General features: G+C 41.0%; 1 protein-coding gene across 1 annotated transcript; it reads right to left on the bottom strand.

The window, feature by feature from the left end:
• Nucleotides 1-527: 527 nt before the first annotated feature.
• Nucleotides 528-21,654, bottom strand: enpep (glutamyl aminopeptidase; the record flags this gene model as incomplete). The annotated part of the gene is made up of 20 exons (XM_083683006.1): nucleotides 528-677; nucleotides 1,723-1,804; nucleotides 2,179-2,319; nucleotides 3,303-3,473; nucleotides 4,045-4,149; nucleotides 4,239-4,312; nucleotides 4,431-4,581; nucleotides 4,749-4,804; nucleotides 5,985-6,121; nucleotides 6,278-6,360; nucleotides 8,380-8,540; nucleotides 8,762-8,827; nucleotides 9,152-9,217; nucleotides 10,568-10,702; nucleotides 11,466-11,579; nucleotides 12,747-12,901; nucleotides 14,888-15,008; nucleotides 17,058-17,189; nucleotides 17,621-17,762; nucleotides 21,029-21,654. The coding sequence occupies 20 exons, from the start codon at nucleotides 21,652-21,654 to the stop codon at nucleotides 528-530; spliced, it is 2,868 nt and encodes a 955-aa protein (XP_083539132.1).
• Nucleotides 21,655-23,469: the final 1,815 nt, after the last annotated feature.

The following is a 23,469-nucleotide window of genomic DNA, read 5'->3' as shown; positions in this document are numbered from 1 at the left end:
GGGAATCACTGTCACATTACCGTTTCTGGTGAGGTTGCACTGTCAACTGCTTTGTAATTTATTTTGTGAGGCTTACACTTCTTTTTTATTTAACTGAAATTTATTTGTCTTGACTTGAAGAAATGCTATTGTTGAAATATTAAATAAAAAGCTATAAAGGTTTGATCATCTGGTTTCCAGGTCTAAATCAGTGGTCAATGAAAAGGTAGGGGTGAACCTAAGCAGACAGTTAGTTGGTCACTCCTGCCATATGAAAAAGAGAAAGGCAGGAGATGAAGACACTTGTAGATCTGAAAGGAATGGGTAGTTGTAAGCAAGATGGCGAAAATTCTGCTAAGCCTATCTGATGGCATGGTAGAGCTGTAATCATGTTGTGTATTCATGTTGTGTTTAAATGTTGTGTCATGGTAGAGCTGTAATCATGTTGTGTTTAAACATATCCGCTTCTTTCAGATCTACGCTAGAGTCGAAGGCTAAGGTTGTCTCTGAACCGGGCCTAGGATTAGGCTTTAGTTTTCTTGAGGTCATCAGTAAGCAACGTTGCTCTCTAACCATGAGCCGATCTCTGCCTTGTTCCTCCTGACCCACTCGATGTTGTTCCTCACCGTTTCCAGAGCTTGCAGCCTGGGCATCTCCCCAGCCCCGGCATTAGGGGTGAGCTTGAAAAAGTGCTCCATCTACAACACAAACCACACAGACAGTTTTAAAGGCCCACTCCAATGAAAAACAAGTGTACAGTAAACATGTTGTCCACCACTAATGATGTAGCATCCCTCCATAAAAGGAGAGTGTTGGAGAAGCCTGTGAATGAAGCAAGATGTTTATTCCTAAATGTTTTACTATGACACTGGTTGTCTGTATTTTACAGTGCTGTGTCTCGTTGCGTACAGGGAGGGCTTTCCTCTTGGTGCAATCACCTTCTGTGACCGAAGAGAAAAATAATTTGGGCGCCATTAGGCTACTGTCATACTAACTCTGTATTGATATAAGACGCCTTTACTTTAACCTTTCACCAATAGACTAAGATAAAATATTTGCACAGCCAAATTTACACAACTGGTTTCTGCATTGATATAGGCCGGTTATGCTGCATACAGACACTCAATTCACTCTTCACAAAATATTATTCCCAAATTCGTTAGGCTTTAGGCCTAATGCACAAAGCTGTCCTCCAAATAATAGTTTTTGTAGTTATTATATACAGTATTTTGGCTGAAAGTGCGATTTCTTTACTGTGCAGTCGATGATATGGTAGGTAAACATTGGAGGAAGGCGACTGCAATGTACACTCTTTGAAAAAAAGGGTTCTTTATTTGTCCCTGTAGGGGAACCCTTTGAAGAATCCTTTTAGGTTTCATGTTAAACCCTTTTGGGTCTCATTTAGAACCCTCTGTGGAAAGGGGGGTAGGGTTCCCCCACAGGGACAAATTAAGAAACCTTTTTTGGTACTAATTAGAACCTTTTTTTCTAAGAATGTAGTCAGAGTGAAACACACTGTGTAGATGTGGTGGCATAGAGTAAGAGTTAGCTGGGTGGTTAGGGGTGCCTTATGACATTTAAATGATGGTACAAAAATGTTGAGAAACACTGATAATGTCGAAAGATTTACATTTTTGCAAATAAATGGTTGGGAGTAATTCTAGAAACACTGAAAACGCAACCACACAAATCACGGTCAGTCAGCAAATCTGAAACTGGCAGGTAGAACTGTCTACTACTAACCTGCCACAACTGTAAGGCTGTGTTGTAGTTTGTGGTGATTCGGGTCAGCAGGCGCCCCAAGTTTCTGTCATTGATGGTGTATCTGTAACAAAAAACTAAAAATGAAACACCGCCACATTATTCACTCAAATAGAGAGGCTTGTCTGAATGATTCACAGACAAAACTCTCACACCCAGTAGTCTTGGAAATAAATCATCAGGGTGAATCAACTACCATGACAGCATAGTGACCTCGGAAATGGCATAGCCGAACATAATGAGTTTCAGCGTGGGGATTCTCAGTGACTGACTTACACACTTGCAGTATTTCCCTCAGCTCATTCTAAACACGGTAACACCTCTGGATTCAGCCACATATGGCTCAGTCAATTAGTTCAGTGACTCACAGTTCAAACACAATCACAACCATTGACTTTTCATTCAGACTCAGGGAAATGACTCAGAGAACTGACTCACCTTTTCACCAGATAATCCCAGTTGAGGGTGACCCAGTCCCATGCCATGGTTTTGCCGTAGCGATTCAGAGACACATAGTAGACCACAGTGAACAGATCCTGACTCCTCACCACACTGTCATCTTTAGATGCTTCCAATAACCTGCAAAGTAAAACAGTACACTTTATTTCATGGTCTGCTATTTAACTGGTATATTCTACAAAAGCATGATAAAATAATGATTATTACTTTTATTATATTTCTTTAGGATTCATGAAAACAATAACTAATCACAGTTTGGTATCAGGTATTGTAGTAACAGTGTTGAATACTCTGAAGAACACCAAGGGGACTATGGATCGGTCTCTGTCCATTCGTATGTCACATGCTTTATCTCCGACACCACAGGGACAATCTTGATGAAACATGGGTGATGCGTCTTGCCATACAGATGCAGCATTTACAAATGTACACTGATTGGCCCAATTTTGACGCAACTTGGGTAAATGATGAGTCCTGCTATATATATTATTTAGGAGTTTCAAGGTGACGCCGATCCACCTTGGGGCAGCTAAAGTGATAGGTTGTTATCATAAGAACCTCCATCAAAATAGAGTGCAAAGAGAGAAGCGCAGACCACACCTTCAAATCCTTGGAAATTAATCAAATAATCACTACAAGCTCCGGTAACTTTTCAGCCTACACCAATCCGTGGACTGCCTTCAAATAAACGCAAAACTGTCAGAAGCAAGACTGATAATGAATTATACACACTACGCATTCCGGTAACCTTTCAGTTATACATTTGAATAATTGTCACCAATTCACATAAAGAGAGGCGCTACATCATTTGTGGGGGACAACATGTTTACTGTATACTTGCTATTAGTGAAAACCAGACCTGGGATCAAATAGCATTTAAAATAATTTAAAAAAAATACTTAGCTGTGCTCGGTTCAGTTTGCCTGTCACAATGGAAGCAATCTCAATCCCAAAAAAAACATTTCTGTCTAAATAAATGGTACTGTTGTGAGAATGACTTTTTTATCACACACTTGCCAATAAAACATATTACACCACTTTTCTTTTGATTAACCTGAAATTAATGTGTATGACTAAGAACATAATGATTTGTTGTTATTTACTTGTACAGAAGAGCGACATTCTCTACTGATGCCAGTCCATACAGGAGCTTGTCTTTCTCTTGGGCCAGGGTCGCAGTTCGGTATTTCTCAAACATTTTGTTCCAACTTTCCTCTAAGCCATTCTTCATGCCATAGCGATACACCAGTAGGCGTAGGTTCACCGCCACACTGCTGGAGGTGAAAAGGTCAAGGAACCATTAGGGCTTGATGGGATAAACAAGACTTAACTTTGGGAATCAGAGATACTAACAAAACAGCTACTGGCCATTCATTTAGCATGCAGCTGGATAAGCAAAAAAGGCTTCATTACGACTACATCATGGCTGCATTTCATTTTAAAATGTTGTTGCCTCCACTTGTTCACCCCTCACTACAGATTTGAGGTGTCTAGGTCGGTGTAAGCAAGAGATCCACAACCTCCCATATTGACAAATTGACAAACAAACATATTGACAAACAAACTAGTAACTGCGAGAGGGAGTGTATGAGGACAGATATGAAGGAACATCCTCTGGAAAGAAATGCAGCATATATTATGTCAAAGTGTGAGCTGCCTTATAGCTAGAATTCAGAGTTATTATTTAGTCATCAAGGCAGTTTACATAACATACACACAAACATAATTTAGTGTAATTCACAACAGTAAGACAGATATATCCCAATTTTTGTTTTCCTCAGATGACACTTGATGAAATGTTGATAAAATGACATTCAATTTATTTAATTCACGAATAATAATTACCTGGTGGTTCCTTTGATCCATTTGTCAAAGATGTCCAACGCCTCATTCAGGGCATCCTGATCACCCATTTGACAAGCAATTCCCAGGACTGTCTCACGCAACAGCCTATACAACACATTCTTAAGCCATCAAATACTGTATATAATGAAAAAAGCAAAATGTTTCCATTTAATCTCAAAAGCTCTCACACCTACCTCTCTGTCTGGCTACCAACGTCTTCCCATCCCACTTGTGTGGAGATAGTCCGGACATGCTCACGGAATAATGTCTATAGGGAAAGCATGTCTTTATACTGCATACGAACAAGATTACTCTCAACAGTGTTCTCGTCGGTCAACAGAGGGCGTAATAACTCAACTATAAAACAGGTCACATGTCACACTCACCTGAAACTTTGGGTAGAGGGTGTTGTCGTCTGACAACATGTCTCGCACATAGGCAATGGAAGTGGACACACGATCCCAAACAATGTACTCAGTCTCATTGGCCAGGTATTTTGTCAAGTTGAATGCATTGGCGTAATCGACAACATCTCCCCTGATAAAGCCAATAACAAGCTGTTATGTTTCTCTGTTTTCTGAAGCTTGACAAGTAAATATAGACAGAAGGAGACAAGAGTGACATTTATCACCTTAGCATGTCAACACATTATATTCTTTGAGTGTTTCATTTGAATAATAAAGGAGTATGCAGTGTCGACCTACCTCCCCAGAGCAAAGACATCATCAATGTAACTGGTTCGATCAGCTGCGTCAAACTCCTAGTAAGCAAAGTGTGACAGTCAAAACAGAAAACAAACAACTTGAGCTTGAACTTGAACTATTATAGCTGATACATAACATCAACACTGTTAGAAGAAAGTGACTCAAAACATGCGTATTGTGTTTTAAAACCATACAAAGTGGTGGACCTAAGCTAAGATCTGGTATTTGAATGTAAACCCAATATAAGTATTATGATACACTAAATGTGATGTCACTAAATGTGACATTTACATTTATGGCATTTAGCAGACGCCTTTATCCAAAGTGACGTTTATGTTTATATAGAGTTTTTTCTCCACCACATTTTTATTTTCTAAAACTGTGCATAACTGGTATTATTTAGGATGCTGAAGACAAAAGAGTATCATAAGCTACACTAAATAACACAATTATTCCAACAACAATGGGAGGATGGGAGAAAATGATATTATAATTATATCACTGGGATTCAATCTCCGGCCAACGTCAGGGTCTAATTATAAATCCCAGACACTACCTGATGAGCTACCGTCCATGTGCTATAACTTGACACTTCTAATATACATATCAAGTGTGTTTCAACCACGAGGGGTGTCATACAAAGTGTTATTGGCCCTTTACTGTGGCCCAACAGTTCAAAGTGCCCCTTCTAGACTGCATAGGGAACACTGGCCATCCCCATACTAGTGTATATGCGTCACTGCCACTAATTCCTTTCATTGCTTTGTGCGAGGGGCCTTGTGCTGCGGACAAGTAGCGATACCTGGGCTTAGCTTCTTCCCTTTCATTGCATGCGGTGTGGTAAGAATACAACATAAATTTTACCTGTTTGAACACTTATATAACCCTTAGCTGTGTGTGTCCACAGTTATTCCCACGTTTGGTGTGTCTTCTCACAAGACAATAGTCATGGGATTAGTATCTCTTCTGTAGCCAGGCCCCTGCCCTCCCATTCTACTGTGGCATGTATATATCCTACCCCCTCAAACCTCAATCATTCATCCATCTCTTCTAGTCTAGTTTTTCACAACACTTTCTTTGAAGTGTACTGCTACCAAATGTGACTAGTGACTTGAGAATTATATCTGAAACAACAGATATTACTGTATCTGTTCCACTGCTCTCACAACTAAGCTTGCTACTATTATCACTCCCATGATTGAAATAATTACAATCACTGATAACTGATAACTTTACCATGTGGTTTGTTTGAAGCTGTTGACTAATGGTACTCCACATGTTATCGTTGTGATTGACTCGGTAGAATCCAATATGATCATTGTTGACCTTCACGAGTCCATCGGTAGTATGGGAATACTCAGGTAAGACGAACTCTAGATATCAGTATGTGAGACGTAAAGTATGGTTAGAAAACAAAATACATTTGATTTTAAATGGACTAAATGCATCACATCATCAGAGGCTGAGGCAGTAATGTCAAACAAGTCAAGTGGTTGATAATGGAAGTGTACTACAATGAACTAACTCACCTGAGCTGGACTTGTCAAATATGACAGACATATTCTTGTTACTATCCACGGAGTGCCACGTTACAGGGATGGTCCACTTGTAGCTGTAAAAGAAACATCTATTAAAACCCAACTGAAAACTGATGTTATCACTGATTGGTAATTAGCACAAATTACTCAATCAATACAATCTAATTACCAAAAGCTACACTGTTAAACAAAATGGTTATCATGTGTATATTTTGGGTCATGATACAATAAGACAGTTGTACTAAGCTCATTAGACATTCATATTCTTTGAGAATCAATTGGTATTTTTCATTAATTTAAATTAAGCCCTCCTCTTCACAATAACAGACAAGAGGGTGTGCTATATCGTGGATGTTGGAACCGCTGTGTTGTGGTGATAGATGGGCAGATGATTGAAGTACAAGACAATTTTAACATGTTTGATGATTGTTTTATCAAAGACACTTTGGGAACAAATGTTACAATCTTTGCAAACACTTGAGTGCTCCATGACAATTGTGACAGTTGTCAGATGTTTCTACCACTAATTTCGCAACTCAATATAAGCACCATGGACAGTGGTCATGCATGATTGATTGAAAGATAATTTTAGGTATAGGATAGGTAATCTTACTGAAATTGATATATCCTATGGTTTATTGAGATGATAGAGAGGACACAAACATGTTGTACTGCTATGAAGATCCCCCTCTAGCACATTAGAAGTTCTACTCCAAAGCAGGTTGGCTATGGCAAAGAACAGGCTATTTAGTTGTTATTTAAAGTCTAATGATAATGATGAGATTCCAGTTTTTATATTTTACTATCCTGAAGGGCTGCCTTCAAAATAAAGGTTTTATAGCCATAGGACATAGGAATTTCTCAAACAAATCTGTCTTGAATTGAACTCATAGATGATTTCTCTTGGCCACCAGAGGAGTGGGATTTTGAAGTAGAGTGTGTAATTTTCCAACTGTGTAAAGTCTTGAACGCCTGTAAAGTCTGGAACGCCTATTTGGTGAGATACGTGCATACTTTTTCAAAATGGGAATATCAAATCTTGGAAAGTGTGGAGCCAGAAGTGTGTAAAAGGTGCTGCGTGCAAGGAAATCAGAATAGAGCCGTAGTGTCTACCCAGCTTTAGACATCACTCAAGTGTCGCACTCGGACCTTGAAGAAGTCAAGGTAACCCCAATTCTCTGAAGGAGATGAGGGAGACATCTCACTATGTGATATGCACTTCCTATGCATTGAAACCCTATTCAATCACGCCTGGAACAGTCCAGGAGCACTTTGCATGACTGACCGCGCCCAGTCCAGCCTATAAAGGCTCCTGCAACTCTCGCTCATTTCACAAATGTCAGAAACAGAGATGCCTTTAAACAGAGCCCAAGACTTAGCAATCCCACTTGTGGAATGGGGACTGAAGGTCTTTAGAACTGTACTCTTTTGCAATAACCTCCACTATCCAGTGGGAAGGCGCTGTTTGTTTGCAAAACACACAGACAGTTGATCACACCCCCTGAACGCCTCATTTCTGACAGGGGCAAACTGAGTGCATGAAGAATGAACCGAGAGTGCATGGAGGTCACTAATGCGCTTGTCCGTGGTCAAGGCTAGCAACAAAGCCAGGTCCTGCAAGAAGATGAGGGCTGTGGGAGTGGAGCATTGAAAAGGCACCACACCCCGACTCTCCCACTGCCCCTCAAACACCCTCCACTTGAGTATGTATAGACTTGCTGTGGAGGGGGCTCCAGCACCCTGAATCTCGGCTAAATCACGTTCGGGGCCAAGCCCTCTGAGTGTAAGTTGGACCCTGCGCTTGGGATAGAAAGTCTCTGCGAAATAGGAGCCACTAAGGTCATGGGTAAAAAAGCTGTGCTATCTCCGCCCCCTCAAAGCATTGCATAATGAGTGTTTCATACATCGTAAAACATATCTCAAAACTTTCACAAAAATTTGTTTCACTACTATATGTATGTCTGCAAACACCAGTGGAAAAAAGGTTTTGAACGTCGTTAATTGGTGGCAGCTCAGTTGCCAATAGTTTTTGGGTTTTGCAAAACACTTTCTTTTAACAGTGTAATGGGGTTTTGAAAATGTGTGCTGCTGACCCAAGTGGTGAGGTTGGCATGGTGGGATCAGCGTTGGGGTCCAGTAAGAATCTTTTCTGTGTGACTTTGGCCTGGTCGCCCACAATTGACAGGTCCAGCACAGGGTAGCCCATCTGTTTGGTCCATGTGTCCATTACATCTGCAACAGGCAACCCACTCACCTGTAAATGTATAAAATATTCACACATACACATATACACATGTAAACACACATGTAAACAAAAAGACATCTACATAGTAGATATTTCATACCATTTCATACCAAATATTTAGCGAACACTACAATCAAATATTATAGATAACATCTACTCCAACAAACATACTCCATGCAGAGTTGATATATAAAAATAGCAAATCTGACAAAACAGGACATAAAACTTACGTTAGCGAGGGATGCCCAGAAGTTTGCTGTTTTGGCATTCTGAAACGGGTATGTTTTCAAATATGTCTGTTGGGTTAAAGGATCAGAGTATGATTACTCATCTGCATCATGGGCCCGAATACAGGCAGTTTTTTGGCTCCAAAACATTTAAAAAAAAATATATATAGATTATCGGTGGGATTGCTACAAGATTAATCCCTTTTCACATCTCAGGCTTTCATATTGACCATGTTTCAAGAATGTTAAGTCTTTTGAGTCTGCATTGAGGGGGCAACAATATGAAATGTCAATATGAAACACGGGATGATACGATGAAAAAAAATAATGTGACAATGTGATACAATTGAGTTAAGTTTCTATTCTACTTTAAGGGATATAATGGTTACTTACTCTGCAGCCGTCTCTGAAGCTGTCTCGACCCATCCAATTCTCCAACATCCTGAGAATTGATGCTCCCTAGAAAAAGAGTAACAGGGAAACACTTTTTATGCATAGTCCCCCTATTTAAGGGTACCCAAAACTGATGGGACAGTTGGCTTGACAGATGTTTCTGGTTCATCAGGTGTGTTCTGTCGCATCATTTGTGCAGTCATAAGAGAGCTCTCAATGTTTAGTATTGATACAAGTCAGAGAAGCCAATATGAGGCTTGAAATTTCAGAAAACATAGCCAAAACCCTAAACCTACCAAAATCAACTGTTTGGAACATCATCAAAAGGAAAGGAAGCACTGGTGAGCTCAGACATCCTAAACAGCCTGGTAGGCCAAGGAACACTTCTACAGTGGATGACTGAAGAGTGCTCACCATGATTAGGAAAAAAGCCAAAACAACTGTCCCACAGATCAGGAACAAAAACATTCCAGGTGGTACACTCAAAGCAATCTTGTAGTTTAACAACATGGTCATCATCCCAAACCTGGATTTCTTTTTCCATCACCTTCTCCCTTTTTAGTAGTTGTCTATAGACTGGTCTGAGAGAGACAGTGATCTGATCTGCCCAGAGGGGCTCTCACTAAGGATGAGTAAGCTTTCGGGACTGAGCCAACATAAGTCAATGATTTTTTTAATTTATTGTATAACAGGTCACATACTGAGTGTAGGTGCTCAGAGTCCACTTGAGAATGCAACTATTGAAATTACCCAATATGAATTTAGGAGCATCTGGGTTTAGTTTATGAGTGACATTAAACATGGTGTTGGCTGCATTATCAGTATTTGCTCTTGGGTGGATATAAATAACAGTGATAAAGAGTTGGGGGAATTTGTGAATATGTGACCAAATACTGAACATGAGTGATTTATTTTAAATAAATATGAATCCGTCCCAATACCTGTGGTGCCATGAAAAAGGGGGACTATGTATAACAAATTTTCTTATTTCAAAATAGAAATCAAGATGTATACAAATACCCTCAAATAAAAGCTGAGAATGTATACTTCATACCTCATTGTAATTGTTTGAGTATAGAGCCAAAAGAAGATTTTTAAAAAACAAAACAAAATCACTATCCCAATAATTACAGTGCACACTGTATTTTAATATAACATCCTCTCCTGAAGGAGGTCTCTGAGATGCGCGTTACACCCTCTAAAAGAAAACAGCTATTCACATACTAAATTATTTTGGAATGGAATTGGCCACGACACAAAACCTTGAAGCTCTGCAGCGCTTAGTGGTCTCTGAGCCTAGGGCACTCATCCCCCTACCTACCTTCCCCAGCAATGTTAAATGATTGGTTCTGAAAACTGTCAGTAACATTATAATGTGAATAGCCATTCTAAGCATCTTCTGGCATGAGACACTACCTTGCTGTAGGATATGGCATCGAACACAGAGGTAATCTCAGCAGGTGTTGACACGTCCACAATGATTGGATGGGAGGACAGTAGGGCGTCATCCACCATGACAGGAAGTACGTCACTGATGATCATGATGTCACGCTGTTAAAGACCAAAGTAGATGTACAATGTAGGTTATTCAGGAGTTTACAGTAAAAACAAATTGAAAAGGTGTCATTTATTTTTAGTGCTGAATTTTAAATTCTTGATTTAGGATTTCAATTCACTTCCTGAATTGACTCAATTAAAAATGAAATTGTCCCACACCCTGTTTTAAAAAATGGCAGTGGTAAATACGTGACCTATTGAAATTGTCATAGGCTGCTCGTCCGGTTTGACTGTAAAGCTATCCCTAGACTTAATTCTAACCTTAACCCTAGAACTTCATTACACTGTTGTGAACTCCCCTGTATTTCAGTATATATGACAATAAAACTTAGAACCAAAACCAATCCTAAACTTATAGCATAAACACAACCAATACCTTACTTAAATGTCTGTTTTTTTTGCTGACTAATATCTGGGTTGCTGGATACTGTTGGCTAACATTACTAATGGACTAATAGGCATAGGCTAATGAGGCCACATTAGTCTCCTGAAACTGTGTCTGTAATGAAGGTTGGTAGAATAACTAGCAATATATTATGTACTGTAACTGACGAATAGTGAACAATATCAGAATATACGCCTGTATTTGTACAAATTGTCAAATGTTACACCTTTTCTACTAACCTATTATCGTCAATGACGTATGCAATTGGAATGAGTTGTCATGAAACACTATGTCAACTGTTATAAAACCTTTATATAGTAATTTTGATGGCTACCCTTTTCAGGAGGGCTCTGCAACCAAAGAAAGACTCACCATTCTCCAGGTAGGCTCTGCCTTCTCTACACCGATGTACTCAAAGAAACTGGCAAAGCCCTCATTAAGCCAAAGGTCATCCCACCAATCCATGGTCACAATGTTCCCAAACCACTACAGGAGGGAAATATCACAAAAAACATAAGAATTTGTAGTGCGTGAGGAGAACTAAGGTTCCATGTTAGAAGGCAGGTGAGGTAAAAGGGGAGTTTTTGCAGGATACACAACCTTACATTTTTAGTTTGAAGCAATGATTCAGGTTTGAAATATGTCCTATATTAAAACGAATGCACAATGGAAAGTTTTGCAGTTTTTTGTAGGGAGCTTACATCTGAAATTAGCATCAAAGCGATCGTGTGTATACACTAGGTAGTCAGTTGAAGGGTAGGGTAAAAACTTGGGAGAAACCGTTGTCGCCTGATGCAAGTGCAGCCCCCTCTCTATTCTCATGGCACATACTATAGGCCTACTGTATTCTGATTGATATTATTTGAATGTGACTTCTAACACAAATGTGTCTGCAATAAAAAAAGATAATAAATTAAGTCACATTTTGTATGAGTAGAAAGAGGTTTTCAGAGTGTTGCTTTCCTGTAACAAACTGCGTAAAACAAGGAAACAGCAGCTTCCCACTTGTCCCTCAACCATGTAACTTTGGACACTTCATAACACTTTATTGACTGCCCAATCAGCCTCTTATCACCTTTGACAGTAAAGAGATCATATATCAGATATAGCCCTTATGGTGTTGCACATCATCATAAAAGGCTTGATAGATAACTGGAAGGCTGGCATTCTCACAAGGCTTTCGAAATCCTGAAGAATTGCATGGTCAACATTAAACATTTCAAGGTCTTGATTGGCTGGAACAAAGATAGGATTGTTCTCTTCTCTAAACATTGAGTTCTGGCGCTTACTAATGAACCTCATTACTGTTTAGTCATGTGTTGATATATTTGGACTCTGATCGCCATGAAACATTACAGGAATATAATTTAAGGATGATTGAACTTGGCCTCCTCTTGTGGAATTATTCTTCCCCCCCTATATTTCCCCCCCCTCCCACACACAAATGTGTATATAATGCTGTACTATACACATTGATGTTAGGATTGTGCGCCTTACTTACCCTAAATATGTCCTGATCATCAACTCTTTGTAGACATTTGAGTTAACAGTGGTTGAATAACTCTTGTTAGTTTTCCAACCCAATATCAAGAAGGTCAGGTTGATTACTTGTTAACTGTTTACAACTTGATCAAAAGGAAGGGTGTCTCTCACCTGGTGGACCAACTCATGTGCGATGACGCTAGCCACACGTTGCTTATTGTAAGAGGAGGACTCATTCTCATCATACAGGAGGTTGGTTTCCCTGTATGTGATTAGACCCCAGTTCTCCATCGCCCCTGTGCCAAAGTCAGGGATCGCGATCTTATCTGGTTGAGGAGGAAAAGGTGACAATGTACTTGAGAAGGCCTCTTGAAGTGTAATATTGCCTTATGAACATTCATAGCAACTTACAATGCAGTCATAGACCATTATGAAACTGCATAATGAGGCAGTAGGACATGAGGCTGTGATATTTCTTATACATTATAAGTGTGTGACATAGCATTAATACATTTTCATAGTGCTCTATAGCTGCATCTATAAAGTGCAGAATATGAATATGTTTGTAATGTGTAAAGTAATTATTATTATTATTATTATTTTATTTTTTTAAATGAATAACTACCAGTGTAGAATGTGATATGTTTTCAAATACACAGGACGTGATGTTAAAAAATCCAAAGTGCCACCTCTTACTCTCCCATGCTCCTGGTAGTAATGGGAGGCTTAAGCACTGACCTATGCTACTCGATGTTGAGAAAGGCTGGGCAGACACGTCATTAGGGTTGTCAAGTGAGCTCCTACTTTCACCAATGTTTCGCTGACTGGGCCCACGACGTCTCCAGTAGGCTCAGTGCTGCGTTCTGGCATCCCAGTACCACCCTCCTCTACTACGCTCTGTCACCCCTGATGTTTACTTGATGGTCTGGCGTAGGGCTTGTCCACTGAACCTCAGGTCCTTCAACAGCTTTACAGTTGATGTTGCCCCGAAGCCCCGACATCCAACTTCTACTGGGCAGATCTTTGCTCTCCAGCCCCTTGCCTGTTCTGTAAGCTCTGTGTATCGCAGTTTCTTTCTTTCGAAAGCTTCCCGCGCAGCATCCTCCCAAGGGACTGTGAGCTCCACAAAGTACACCATTCGCTGACAGTTGGACCACAGGACCAGATCAGGCCTCAAGTTGGTGATAGCTATTTCTGATGGAACCGTAAGCCGTTGGCCCACGTCCACCAGCATCTGTCAGTCCCGGGCTGCCTCCAGCAGTCCAAACCTGGTCCTTGGTGGAATCGTCCTAAACAAAGGCAATTGGCAGAACTGGGTTGGTTGTTCTGGGCGGCAAGGCATTGTTGGTTGTTCTCTTGGTTTCGCTTGGAGTCGCTGCCAGGCACTTGAGCACTTGATTGTGTCTCCAGGTGTACTGTCCTTGGGAGAGGCTCACTTTACACCCAGTGAGGATGTGTCTAAGTGTACCTGGTGTTGAACACAGGGGGCATGATGGATCTTTGCCCAGCCATTGGTTGAGATCTTTAGGGTTAGGAACGTTGTAGGTTGCTCGAATGAGGAAACCTATCCTGCTTGTCTCCATCTCTCACATGTCCTTCCAGCTGATTTTCCATTTTTCCACACTCTCCCATCTCGTCCACTGGCCCTGTTTAGCTTGCGTCATAGCCTTGGTACACCTAATTGACTCCTCCTGTCGGCGGACTTCGGCCACAACCAACTTCCACCGCTCTAGTGAGGATGCCTTGTTCCAGCAAAGTTGTTTTCCGCCAAACCCCAAGCCGCCTCTTCCGTGTTGGACTTGGCCAACGATGTCGCCATGGTGGAGAGCCGTCGTACCATCTTCCTAGACTTTTGATTGGCTTCTCTGACACAGTTGGGATAGGTTCTTGATCGATGAAGAACCTTTGTTCTGTCAGTTTGCCTTTCATTATAGAGATGCTTCTTGATTTGGACGGCTTGAATTTCATTCTGGCCCAAGTAATATTCTCTTGAAGCTTCCCTAGAAGGCGCCTGGTGCAAGGTGCTGTTGTTTGTCATGGTTTTCATGTCATCCATGTAGGCCCTGATGGGTGGTAGACGGACTCCAAACTACAGCTGTTCGCCACCCACTACCCACTTGGAGGCCCTATGAATTAATCTAATCACGAAAACTATAAGACTTGCCATATTGCATTCATAACGGTTCTCAGCTAAAAAAAAGCACTCATAAAGGCTCACACACTGAGTCTGACACATTTCAATGCCTTTCTTTTATGATAATCATTAAAATAAAATAGAAAATGTTATGCTCTGTTTCCAAATCTCAAATTACCTAGTTTGTCGATGGAGTATGTCATGTTGAAATACTCCTCAAAGTAGTCGAAAATGACCTTGGTCGTGTCAGCAGCATACTCTGCTGTGTGGATTTGCGTAGGCTGGGCATAGATTCGCAACTGCAAAGAAAGGATGAGAAAACACATAAGAGTATCAGTATATGAGGGTTGTGTGAGTGTGAGCATGTGTGAGTGTATTTGTGTGTTTACATCTCAAGAAAAGATTAATCAGTCCACAGTTCTTCCAGGAACTCATTTACATTTCTAAATCCCTACGTAATCAGCTGTACTGAGATTGTTTAGATGTCAAGGAGAGAAGAAGAAAATCCCATGGATATTATCTAAAGAACATAATCTATTGAACACACTGGAATACAACGTTGATATCCGGCAACTAGAGAAACTCAACTTTATTGACGAGCACGTTCATATGAGCAAGCCAAAACAAGATAGTAAACTTTCTAGAAATGTATTGAGCTCAAGTGACGGATGATCACCTAACACTGATCGCTATGAGCAAACAGCTGAAACAGCTCGAAAAGCTGGATCTAGAAAAGACATAATAGACAAAGACTTCTGTGAACTACAACAAATTAATTAAAGAATTAAAGAAAGAAAATGAATCCCTTAAAGTAAAGTATACTTTACGTATATATTTGAAATCAAGCAATTATGAGGTTAACTATGAGGTTAAGATAGAGATTCTCAGCTTTTAACCAAAAGTGATGGGACAGATTTATCAAATGTCCAAGTTAAGCACTCATGTTTAAAATCTTTGCATGCAATAACTGCCTGAAGTCTAATTTGCTTGTACTTGGGCTGACAAGCTGTTTCTGTACACATCAGAAATCATCCTGCTGCTGCTGTCAGCAGTCACATCATCAATGAAAACAAGTGAGCCAGTTCCAGTGGCAGCCATACACAACCAAGCCATAACACCCCCTCCACCATATTGCACAGATGAGGTGGCATGCTGTGGATATTGGGCAGTTGTTTTTTTTCTCTACACTTTACTCTTGCCATCACTCTGGTACATGTTAATTGTTGTCTCATTTGTCCACAAGACCCTTTTCCAGAACACTGCAGGCTCTTTTAGGTACTTTTTAGCAAACTTTAACCTGACCATCCTTTTTAAGGATAACTAGTGGGTTGTGTCTTGCAGTGCTTCACTCTATAGCCTCTGTAGTTCGTCTGGTGGCGTATTCTGTGGATGGTATTCTCTAACACCTTCATGCCTACTTATCCCAGTGTCTGGTGGGGTCAATAGGGTTGCAGACTTCAAGACAGTTATTGCATGCAAAGTCGACCAAATACTAAACATGAGTGCTTAAATCGGACAGTATATGAATCTATCTGTCCCATTACTTTTGGTGCCCTGAAATAGAGAGACTATGTATGAAAGGATTGTAATTTCTTACATCCCCCCTTACAGCTTGCCAAATCATTGCAGCCACCAATCTCTTCTCTCCGTCTCCTTGTGATGATGGAACAAGATGAAATTGTAGGTCCAGGTATTTACGTTTGCTGGCAGTAGAAGTGCAACACAGCAACTTTTTGTGATTATAACATTTATAATGGGTTAGAAAAATAGACTTTAATTTGATGAGACAAAGCTATAATGACATCTCCCAACTGATGTAAATAGAATTTTCGCATGAGCACAGCAGATACCTATGTCATGCGTTGCTATAGAGTTGCTATGGTTGTCAGCTCAAGCTGCAAGAGAAGCTGCCGCTGTGAGAGGTACTGAACTTCACTTTCTCATGAACTGCTCGTGCCCTGTGCAGAGCCAATATTGTATGTGCAAATATCTAGAGCTGTCTCGGCCACGTAATGTCTTTATTTAGTCTGTTTGAAATGTGACTTTACAATGGGCTGGTAACAGGGAGATGTCCTCATTGGCCAAACTCGTGGCTAAACTGTGCTTACACCTGTTGGCCGATAGGGATGTGAAAGTGTGCCACCTAATACAATGCCTTGGGGCTTGGTTAGAAATCACACATTAAACACAAGTCTGTTTTAATGCAAGCTGGGAGATCAGAGTTTCTGTCCCCTTGTCTCTACACAAAACTAAATATTTTTGGGGTTTGTTTAAAGTACATGTAGTTCACATTAGTAGATAGAATAGATCAGTGAAAATGACATCAGGGAAAAATTGCCAGTACTCACAGGAATTCCTCGGGAGGATAGCCTTTCCACATACGCAAACTGGTGCACAGCAAAACATACCAAATAGGTACTCATTGGAACTGACTTGAGAAAGGAGGTTTTGGTCTTACTTCCAGGAAGTGGTTCAAGGGGAAGCTGTGGGTTAATGAAGATGTCAGTCAGCCTCTGTTCTGTGTTTTTCTCTGCACCAAGGACAGCCTTGGAGGGGGAAGATTGATGGCACATGGTTTTGCATTCCCAACACTCATTCCCCTCTCTCAGTATCCAAACTTCCACAGAAGTTTAATGGAAACTAACCTTGCCTCCTCAAATTGTTTTAGTGATAAGGATATTATTGATGTGTAACATGCATGTCCAACTTTGTATCATTCGAAATTATACCCAATCATAAGAATAATGTCATGGCTCTGAATGGTAAATACATCACATATTATTCAGATTAACTACAAAGTTTAGAGTAGAGAACACAGCCTTTACCTAATGTCTACACAGCAAATGCTTTAAATGAAGATAAAGATACATTTAAATAAAGATAGTTACTGTTTTCTCTTTGCTTAACATACCTCCAATGGCATATTGGAAAGTGCTTCATAGGCATTGTCGTGGGTGATGGAGATTTTATAGGTTGCCTTTTTGTTTGGTTCATCGAAGCAGGGGAAAGATTTGCGGGCATCTGTTGGCTCATGGTCAGTGGCAGCAATTTTTCTGAAGAGAAAAAGAGAAATGCAGTGGCTACATGTAGATAGATAGATAGATCAATAGATCGATCGATCGATAGATAAGGTAGTTATTAATTTGTTTAAGTGTCACTCCACGATAATGTATCAATCGAACAATATAAAAATACTGATTTAAAAGACATTGTGGACCACTCTTATACTACTATAAATACAATACATCATCTATATGTCATTTAAAGTACATTTAGGAGCTTATAAAGAAACATCTGAGTTGGAGAATAAGATGACAGGCTTTGTTCTTCACTCTCTGAAAGTGCAAATTCAAACGCAATCATTTCTTGTGAACACTTTGTCAGTATCAGTGAGTTGAGGCATATGAATGGAGCTAAAAGAGCCATGTAATAAATTACAAAGGTGTTCATTTCGCATGCTGCTTAATCTTTGCCTGTTTTTAAAAATACATATTCTGAATTGCAGAATTTGGTGTGTATTTACCCACTCCAAGATAACATCTGCAGACATGGTTTAAGACAGCATTAACACATGAATAATGTCTATGCCCCCATACTGATGCAGCATGATGATGGGTTAGTGATGATGTGATGAAAGGCACTAGTGACTCAAACAGTTCAGTAAAACATGAAAAGGTAGGCCGCCCATGGCTTTACATTTGCAATAATGGCAACAACAGCACGATTCGCATGGTTAGCTATGTACTTAACAGACTCAAGTGCTTTATTGCTTTTATACTATGGTTACAAAACAAGATGGAGAATTGTGACAAGAAAACAATGTCTTAAGTATTTATTGCAAGATAGATTGTGCTGGTTTCTGCCCTGTGCTTAGAAATATAGTTCTCAAAACAACCACGGTTGTCAAGTTAACTTGATAAACAAATCTTCGTAATTCGTGCAGGGATATTACTGTAATGTATGGTAAACAGGAAAACGCATCATAGCTGTTACTTTATCAGGGAATAAAGCACGGCTTCGAATGCGTCTCGGCTAATCAGAATTCTTGTTCAAATCAAGCCGTTGTATAATAACATGTACGTGACTGTATATAAATTGTCATATATAATAGGCTGCTTGTCCGGTTTGACTGTAACGCTATATCTAACCTTAACCCTAACCCTAACCCTAACCCCACCCCTTAACCTTGACCCTAACCAATCATTAACGTATACCTAACCATAACCTTATATAATACCTTTCACCCTAACCTCAACCCCAAACATAACGAGTGGAGAAAATTGTGTTTACAGCATCATGCTGCCGTCATAAACCCTTTATGAGGCCTACAGTACACACATGCATCACAAATAATTTCTAAGCAAATAAATTATGATATAATGGATTATACTGAAACAGGTCCTTGTATTTTGTCAAATGTGGCACAACTTGCTTGTCACCACTAATACAGCACAACATTTGCTTATGAGTGGTTTGTGAAAGACCTTCTAAAGGTTTTGAAAGCTTCACAAAGCCCAAAAAGTGGATATCTGTTTCCATTTAATTACATTAAGTAACACATTAAGCGATTCACACAATTAACAGGATTGTGGCAGTTTTAGGAGAAGTGAAGATGGATTGGAAATATAGTCAATAATCCAACTACATAAGCTTGTTTCCATTTGAAGATACTGATACAGAACCAAAAGCTAAACTTCACCAAAACATTTGTGACAAATTTTGAATAAAGACATCTACTAACTACCTTTTTAAAACAATGTGTTGTGGTAGGTAATTATGGACACATTGAATTGATGATTCACTCTGATCTAACCGTAGTCCCTATTATCTACTAATATTTCTAGTAGTACAGTAGTTGTAGTAACAGCGGTAGTGATAGTAGTAGTAGTAGTAGTGGTCGTAATAGCAGTAGTAGTAGTAGTAGTAGTAGCAGCTACAGCAGCAGCAGTAGTAGTAGTAGTAGTAGTAGTAGTAGTAGCAGCCACTGCTGCCGTAGTAGTAGTAGTAGTAGTAGCAGCCGTAGTAGTATTAGTATTAGTAGTAGTAGTAGTAGCAGCAGTAGTGGTAGTAGTAGTAATAATAATAACTGCAGCAGCAGCAGTAGTGGTGGCTGCCAGTTAGCAGCCAGTGATTGAATAAACTGTGTGTCTGGATAATATAACTGACTTTCCTTGTATTTACCAGAAAGCAAAGTTCACACACGTTCTCACGCACACACACACACATACACACAGACACACACGTCAACACTCAGATTACACTTTGTAAACTTGCGCCCAAAATTAAATTGTCCTCAAAGGAATTTTGGCCGGTGGTCTGAAGTTGTTCTGCAGATTCTCCTCCCTTTCCCACATTGCATATCAGAAGCATGGTTAAAGATCTAATAAAATGAATTCAGGGTCCAAAGTAGGACTTGCAGCACACATACATTTCAACGTGGAAAATGATTTACTTGAATTATAAAACCATGCTCAGTACACATTAAATTCTGCCCCTGTAAATCGCTCTTCCCCTAACTATGGCTAACTGATGCTCTGATGCTCCAGCTGTCCACAGTTTCTTCTTGCATTGTATGTATATGTAAATATATTTCCAATAAAATGTTAACGGTCCAGTATGTAACATGCAAGCTAAAAGCTTCCTAATGGTGTAATGTCTTTGTAATGTCTATGTTTAATTGGTAGCGATCAGGGAATGCAGTGCCTTGAAAGATATATTTCATTTACAGTGCTGTTTTGGTTCGGAAAAAGTGCTTTTTAAAATGCAATGTCCTACCCGACACTCGGTTTGCATACAAACATGTTTCTACAAACATGTTGTTTCTGCCTGTGTTCTAGGGGAGTGGACTCACAAATGTTCACATTTCTGTCTCTGCTCTGCCACTTTGAATTGTGCGCGCATGCAGAAACACAACAGCTACAGTAATGTCCGACACTGCAAGTCCATTTCGGGGGGTTATATTGTTATTAGGGAGGGGATGTTGTTGTTTGAACTTCAAGCTGAATTTCGCCGCACTGGCCAGAGGTGGCAGATTTCCAACAAATTCATGCCCTGCTCCTTTAAGAGCATAGAAACAGAACTAATATTGTTATGAAAAACTCCTAAAACAGATACACTAACCTAAAGAGATAAGAGAAAGAAACAATACAGTATTTGTTAGTAACAATACAGCCCACACATCAAGAGACACCTGCTTAATGGATATTGTAACTGTCTGCATGCGCACACACACACACATAATCACAGTCTATATGTACACTCACACTCGCAAACAGGTAAACACACACACACACACACACACACACACACACATACTTACTTGATGACCCCGTTCTCTACATAAGTGACTCTGTAGAAGCCCACCAGAGAACCATTGAGCCAGCCCTTGAAGTCCAGGCTGAGAACATACAGCTCATTGGGCTTGGTGACCGGCAGTTCCTCCCCCGCCTCCACCACCACATACTCCTGTTCTTTGTACTCAAAGCAACTTTTCACAGCCACCTCCCTCTGAGACTCTCCACTCTTTAGCAGCAGCTTGGGCACGGCGCTGACAAATGTCTCCCTGATATGGAGCCACAGGTGGCGTGTGGGCCTGGTGACCTGCAGATGGATGGACACACTCCCCGTGTAGAGGTCAGAGGTCAGGTCGGGCTCCAGATGCAGGTCATAGTGGACGGGCTTCACGTAGGTGGGCAGACGAAAATTAGTCCATTCCCCGCTGCTGTCGTTGGACGGCATGCAGGGCCCCTTATCAGCTGGTGGGGGCGCAGGGCTGGTGGTAGGCTTGGGGGGGTCCGGGACAGGCGGGGAGACGTCGGGTCGTGTGAGGCCCACCCCTAGCCCCACAGCTATGGCTGAGACCACCACTGCAGCGCAGATGAGGGCTACATGCTTCCAGCGAATGCAGTAGTGCTTCTCCTCCTTCTCAAGGTCCATGCTTTCCATGTTTTTTACACCCGCACACTCTGGTCTCAATTCTTTCTAGATTCTCTGTGCGAGGGAGACAGCTGTTTCTAGATCAGAGTTCCAGGAGAAACTGATCGAGCACTGGCTTAGCTGATTTAAAACTAACCACAGATCAGAGTTCCAACATACTAAGGCCTATTCTTTAATTCAATGATACCTACTACTCAGCTAAGCTCCAGCGTAAATGCTTAGAAAGACTATTCGGCTGAGCTCTGACTGCCTCACTCCCAGTGCAGGGCAAGCTGTGAGAGGTGGAGGAGAGAGGTTGCACTGGAGCAGTGGAAAGGAAGAGGAGGGGTATAGAGTGGGGAGGAATAGCAGAGAGGGAATCCCACACACCAGAGGCAAGCCTTATACAGTAGACTGGGTTAAACATCTATCACATCTTGTAAATCAGCAACTGGAAAGCAACGGTCACTCAAGACTGTTGTTCCTTTTTGGTTGCTGCACTTTAGTGTTGTACAGTAGCTCCAAGGTGTTGATTGTGTTGATTGATTGATTAAATATATAAATATACTCATTAATATATTCAAATCAAAGGAGCATTTATAAAAGTGTTAGTGTTCTCTTACAGTCTCAGACATACAGTACAGTGCAAGTTATCACCTGTCCCAGGCATTGCAGATAAACTGAGAAACATCAAAATAATTTGCAGATAAACTGAGAAACAACTAACCCATGTGGTGAGTGAAAACTCAAAACAGAGCACTGAGTAAGAAAAAGGCAAGGCCTAAATAACAGGCAACAAATGAGGCACAGGTGTGGCAAATAAACGAATGAAAACAATAAAAGAGTCTATGGCGGCCAACGGCAACCAGTGGAGGGAGCAGCAGACTCAGGAGCATTCCTGACAGGACCTCCCCCTCCCCCTCGCGATAAAACTCCCGGACCAGGGCCGGATCCAGGATGTTCTGAGCCCGAATCCAGGACCATTCCTCGGGCCCATACCCCTCCCAATCCACCAGGTACTGCAAGGTCTGGCGAACCCAGCAGGAGTCCATCATGCGGTGGACTGTGTAGGCGGACTGGCCCCCAATGATGCGCGGAGGCGGTGGCGGCCACGTAGCGACCACCATGGGGCTGACAGCCACTGTCCCGAGCCGGGAGACAGGGAAAGTGGGGTTAATCTGCATGTTCCGGGGTAGCTGGAGGCGGTAGGCCATTGGGTTGACCCTCCTCAGCACCTTGAAAGGGCCAATGAAGTGGGGGGACAGCTTGCGGGATTCCACCCGCAGGGGAAGGTCCTGAGGTAGACAGCCAGACCCTCTGCCCCAGCCTGCGCCATCTGTTGGCTTGGGTCTGGATATGTCAACAAAAGGAATCTAAGGCAGGATGATCAACTGGATTTAGCCTTGGGGATTGTGACCAGAGCTTTTCCAATGCTTTGCATTCCACTGTCGACCATCTCAATGAACTTCTTGATTAAAATTTTGTCATCTACGGCGTTGAGGAGGTAAAATTAGCTTAGTCGACAATGGAGCACAGGAGGAATGGTTCGGACTCATCACAGGTGTGCTCAGTTGATGGTGAAGGTTCATCTTAAAAGCAAAACAACATATGAAGCCTATAAAAAAACTAAAGCCTATAGCAACAGTTTAAACCATATGATGTTAAATTAAAATAACAAACATATCATTGGTGGATCTTCAGTATTATCCATCTGGATTTTTAATGACCCCTCCATACCCAGGCCGTTGCTGGCCACTTGGTTCACGAGTTGTAAAGCCTTTTCCTTTTGTTTCTTTTGTTCAGGGTTTCAATCGCCTCAGGTTTGTTTTTGATAGAAGATTTATT

Source organism: Argentina silus, assembly GCF_951799395.1.
Source record: "Argentina silus genome assembly, chromosome: 13".
NCBI lineage: Eukaryota > Metazoa > Chordata > Actinopteri > Argentiniformes > Argentinidae > Argentina > Argentina silus.
This window is presented reverse-complemented; position numbering and strand designations above follow the sequence as displayed.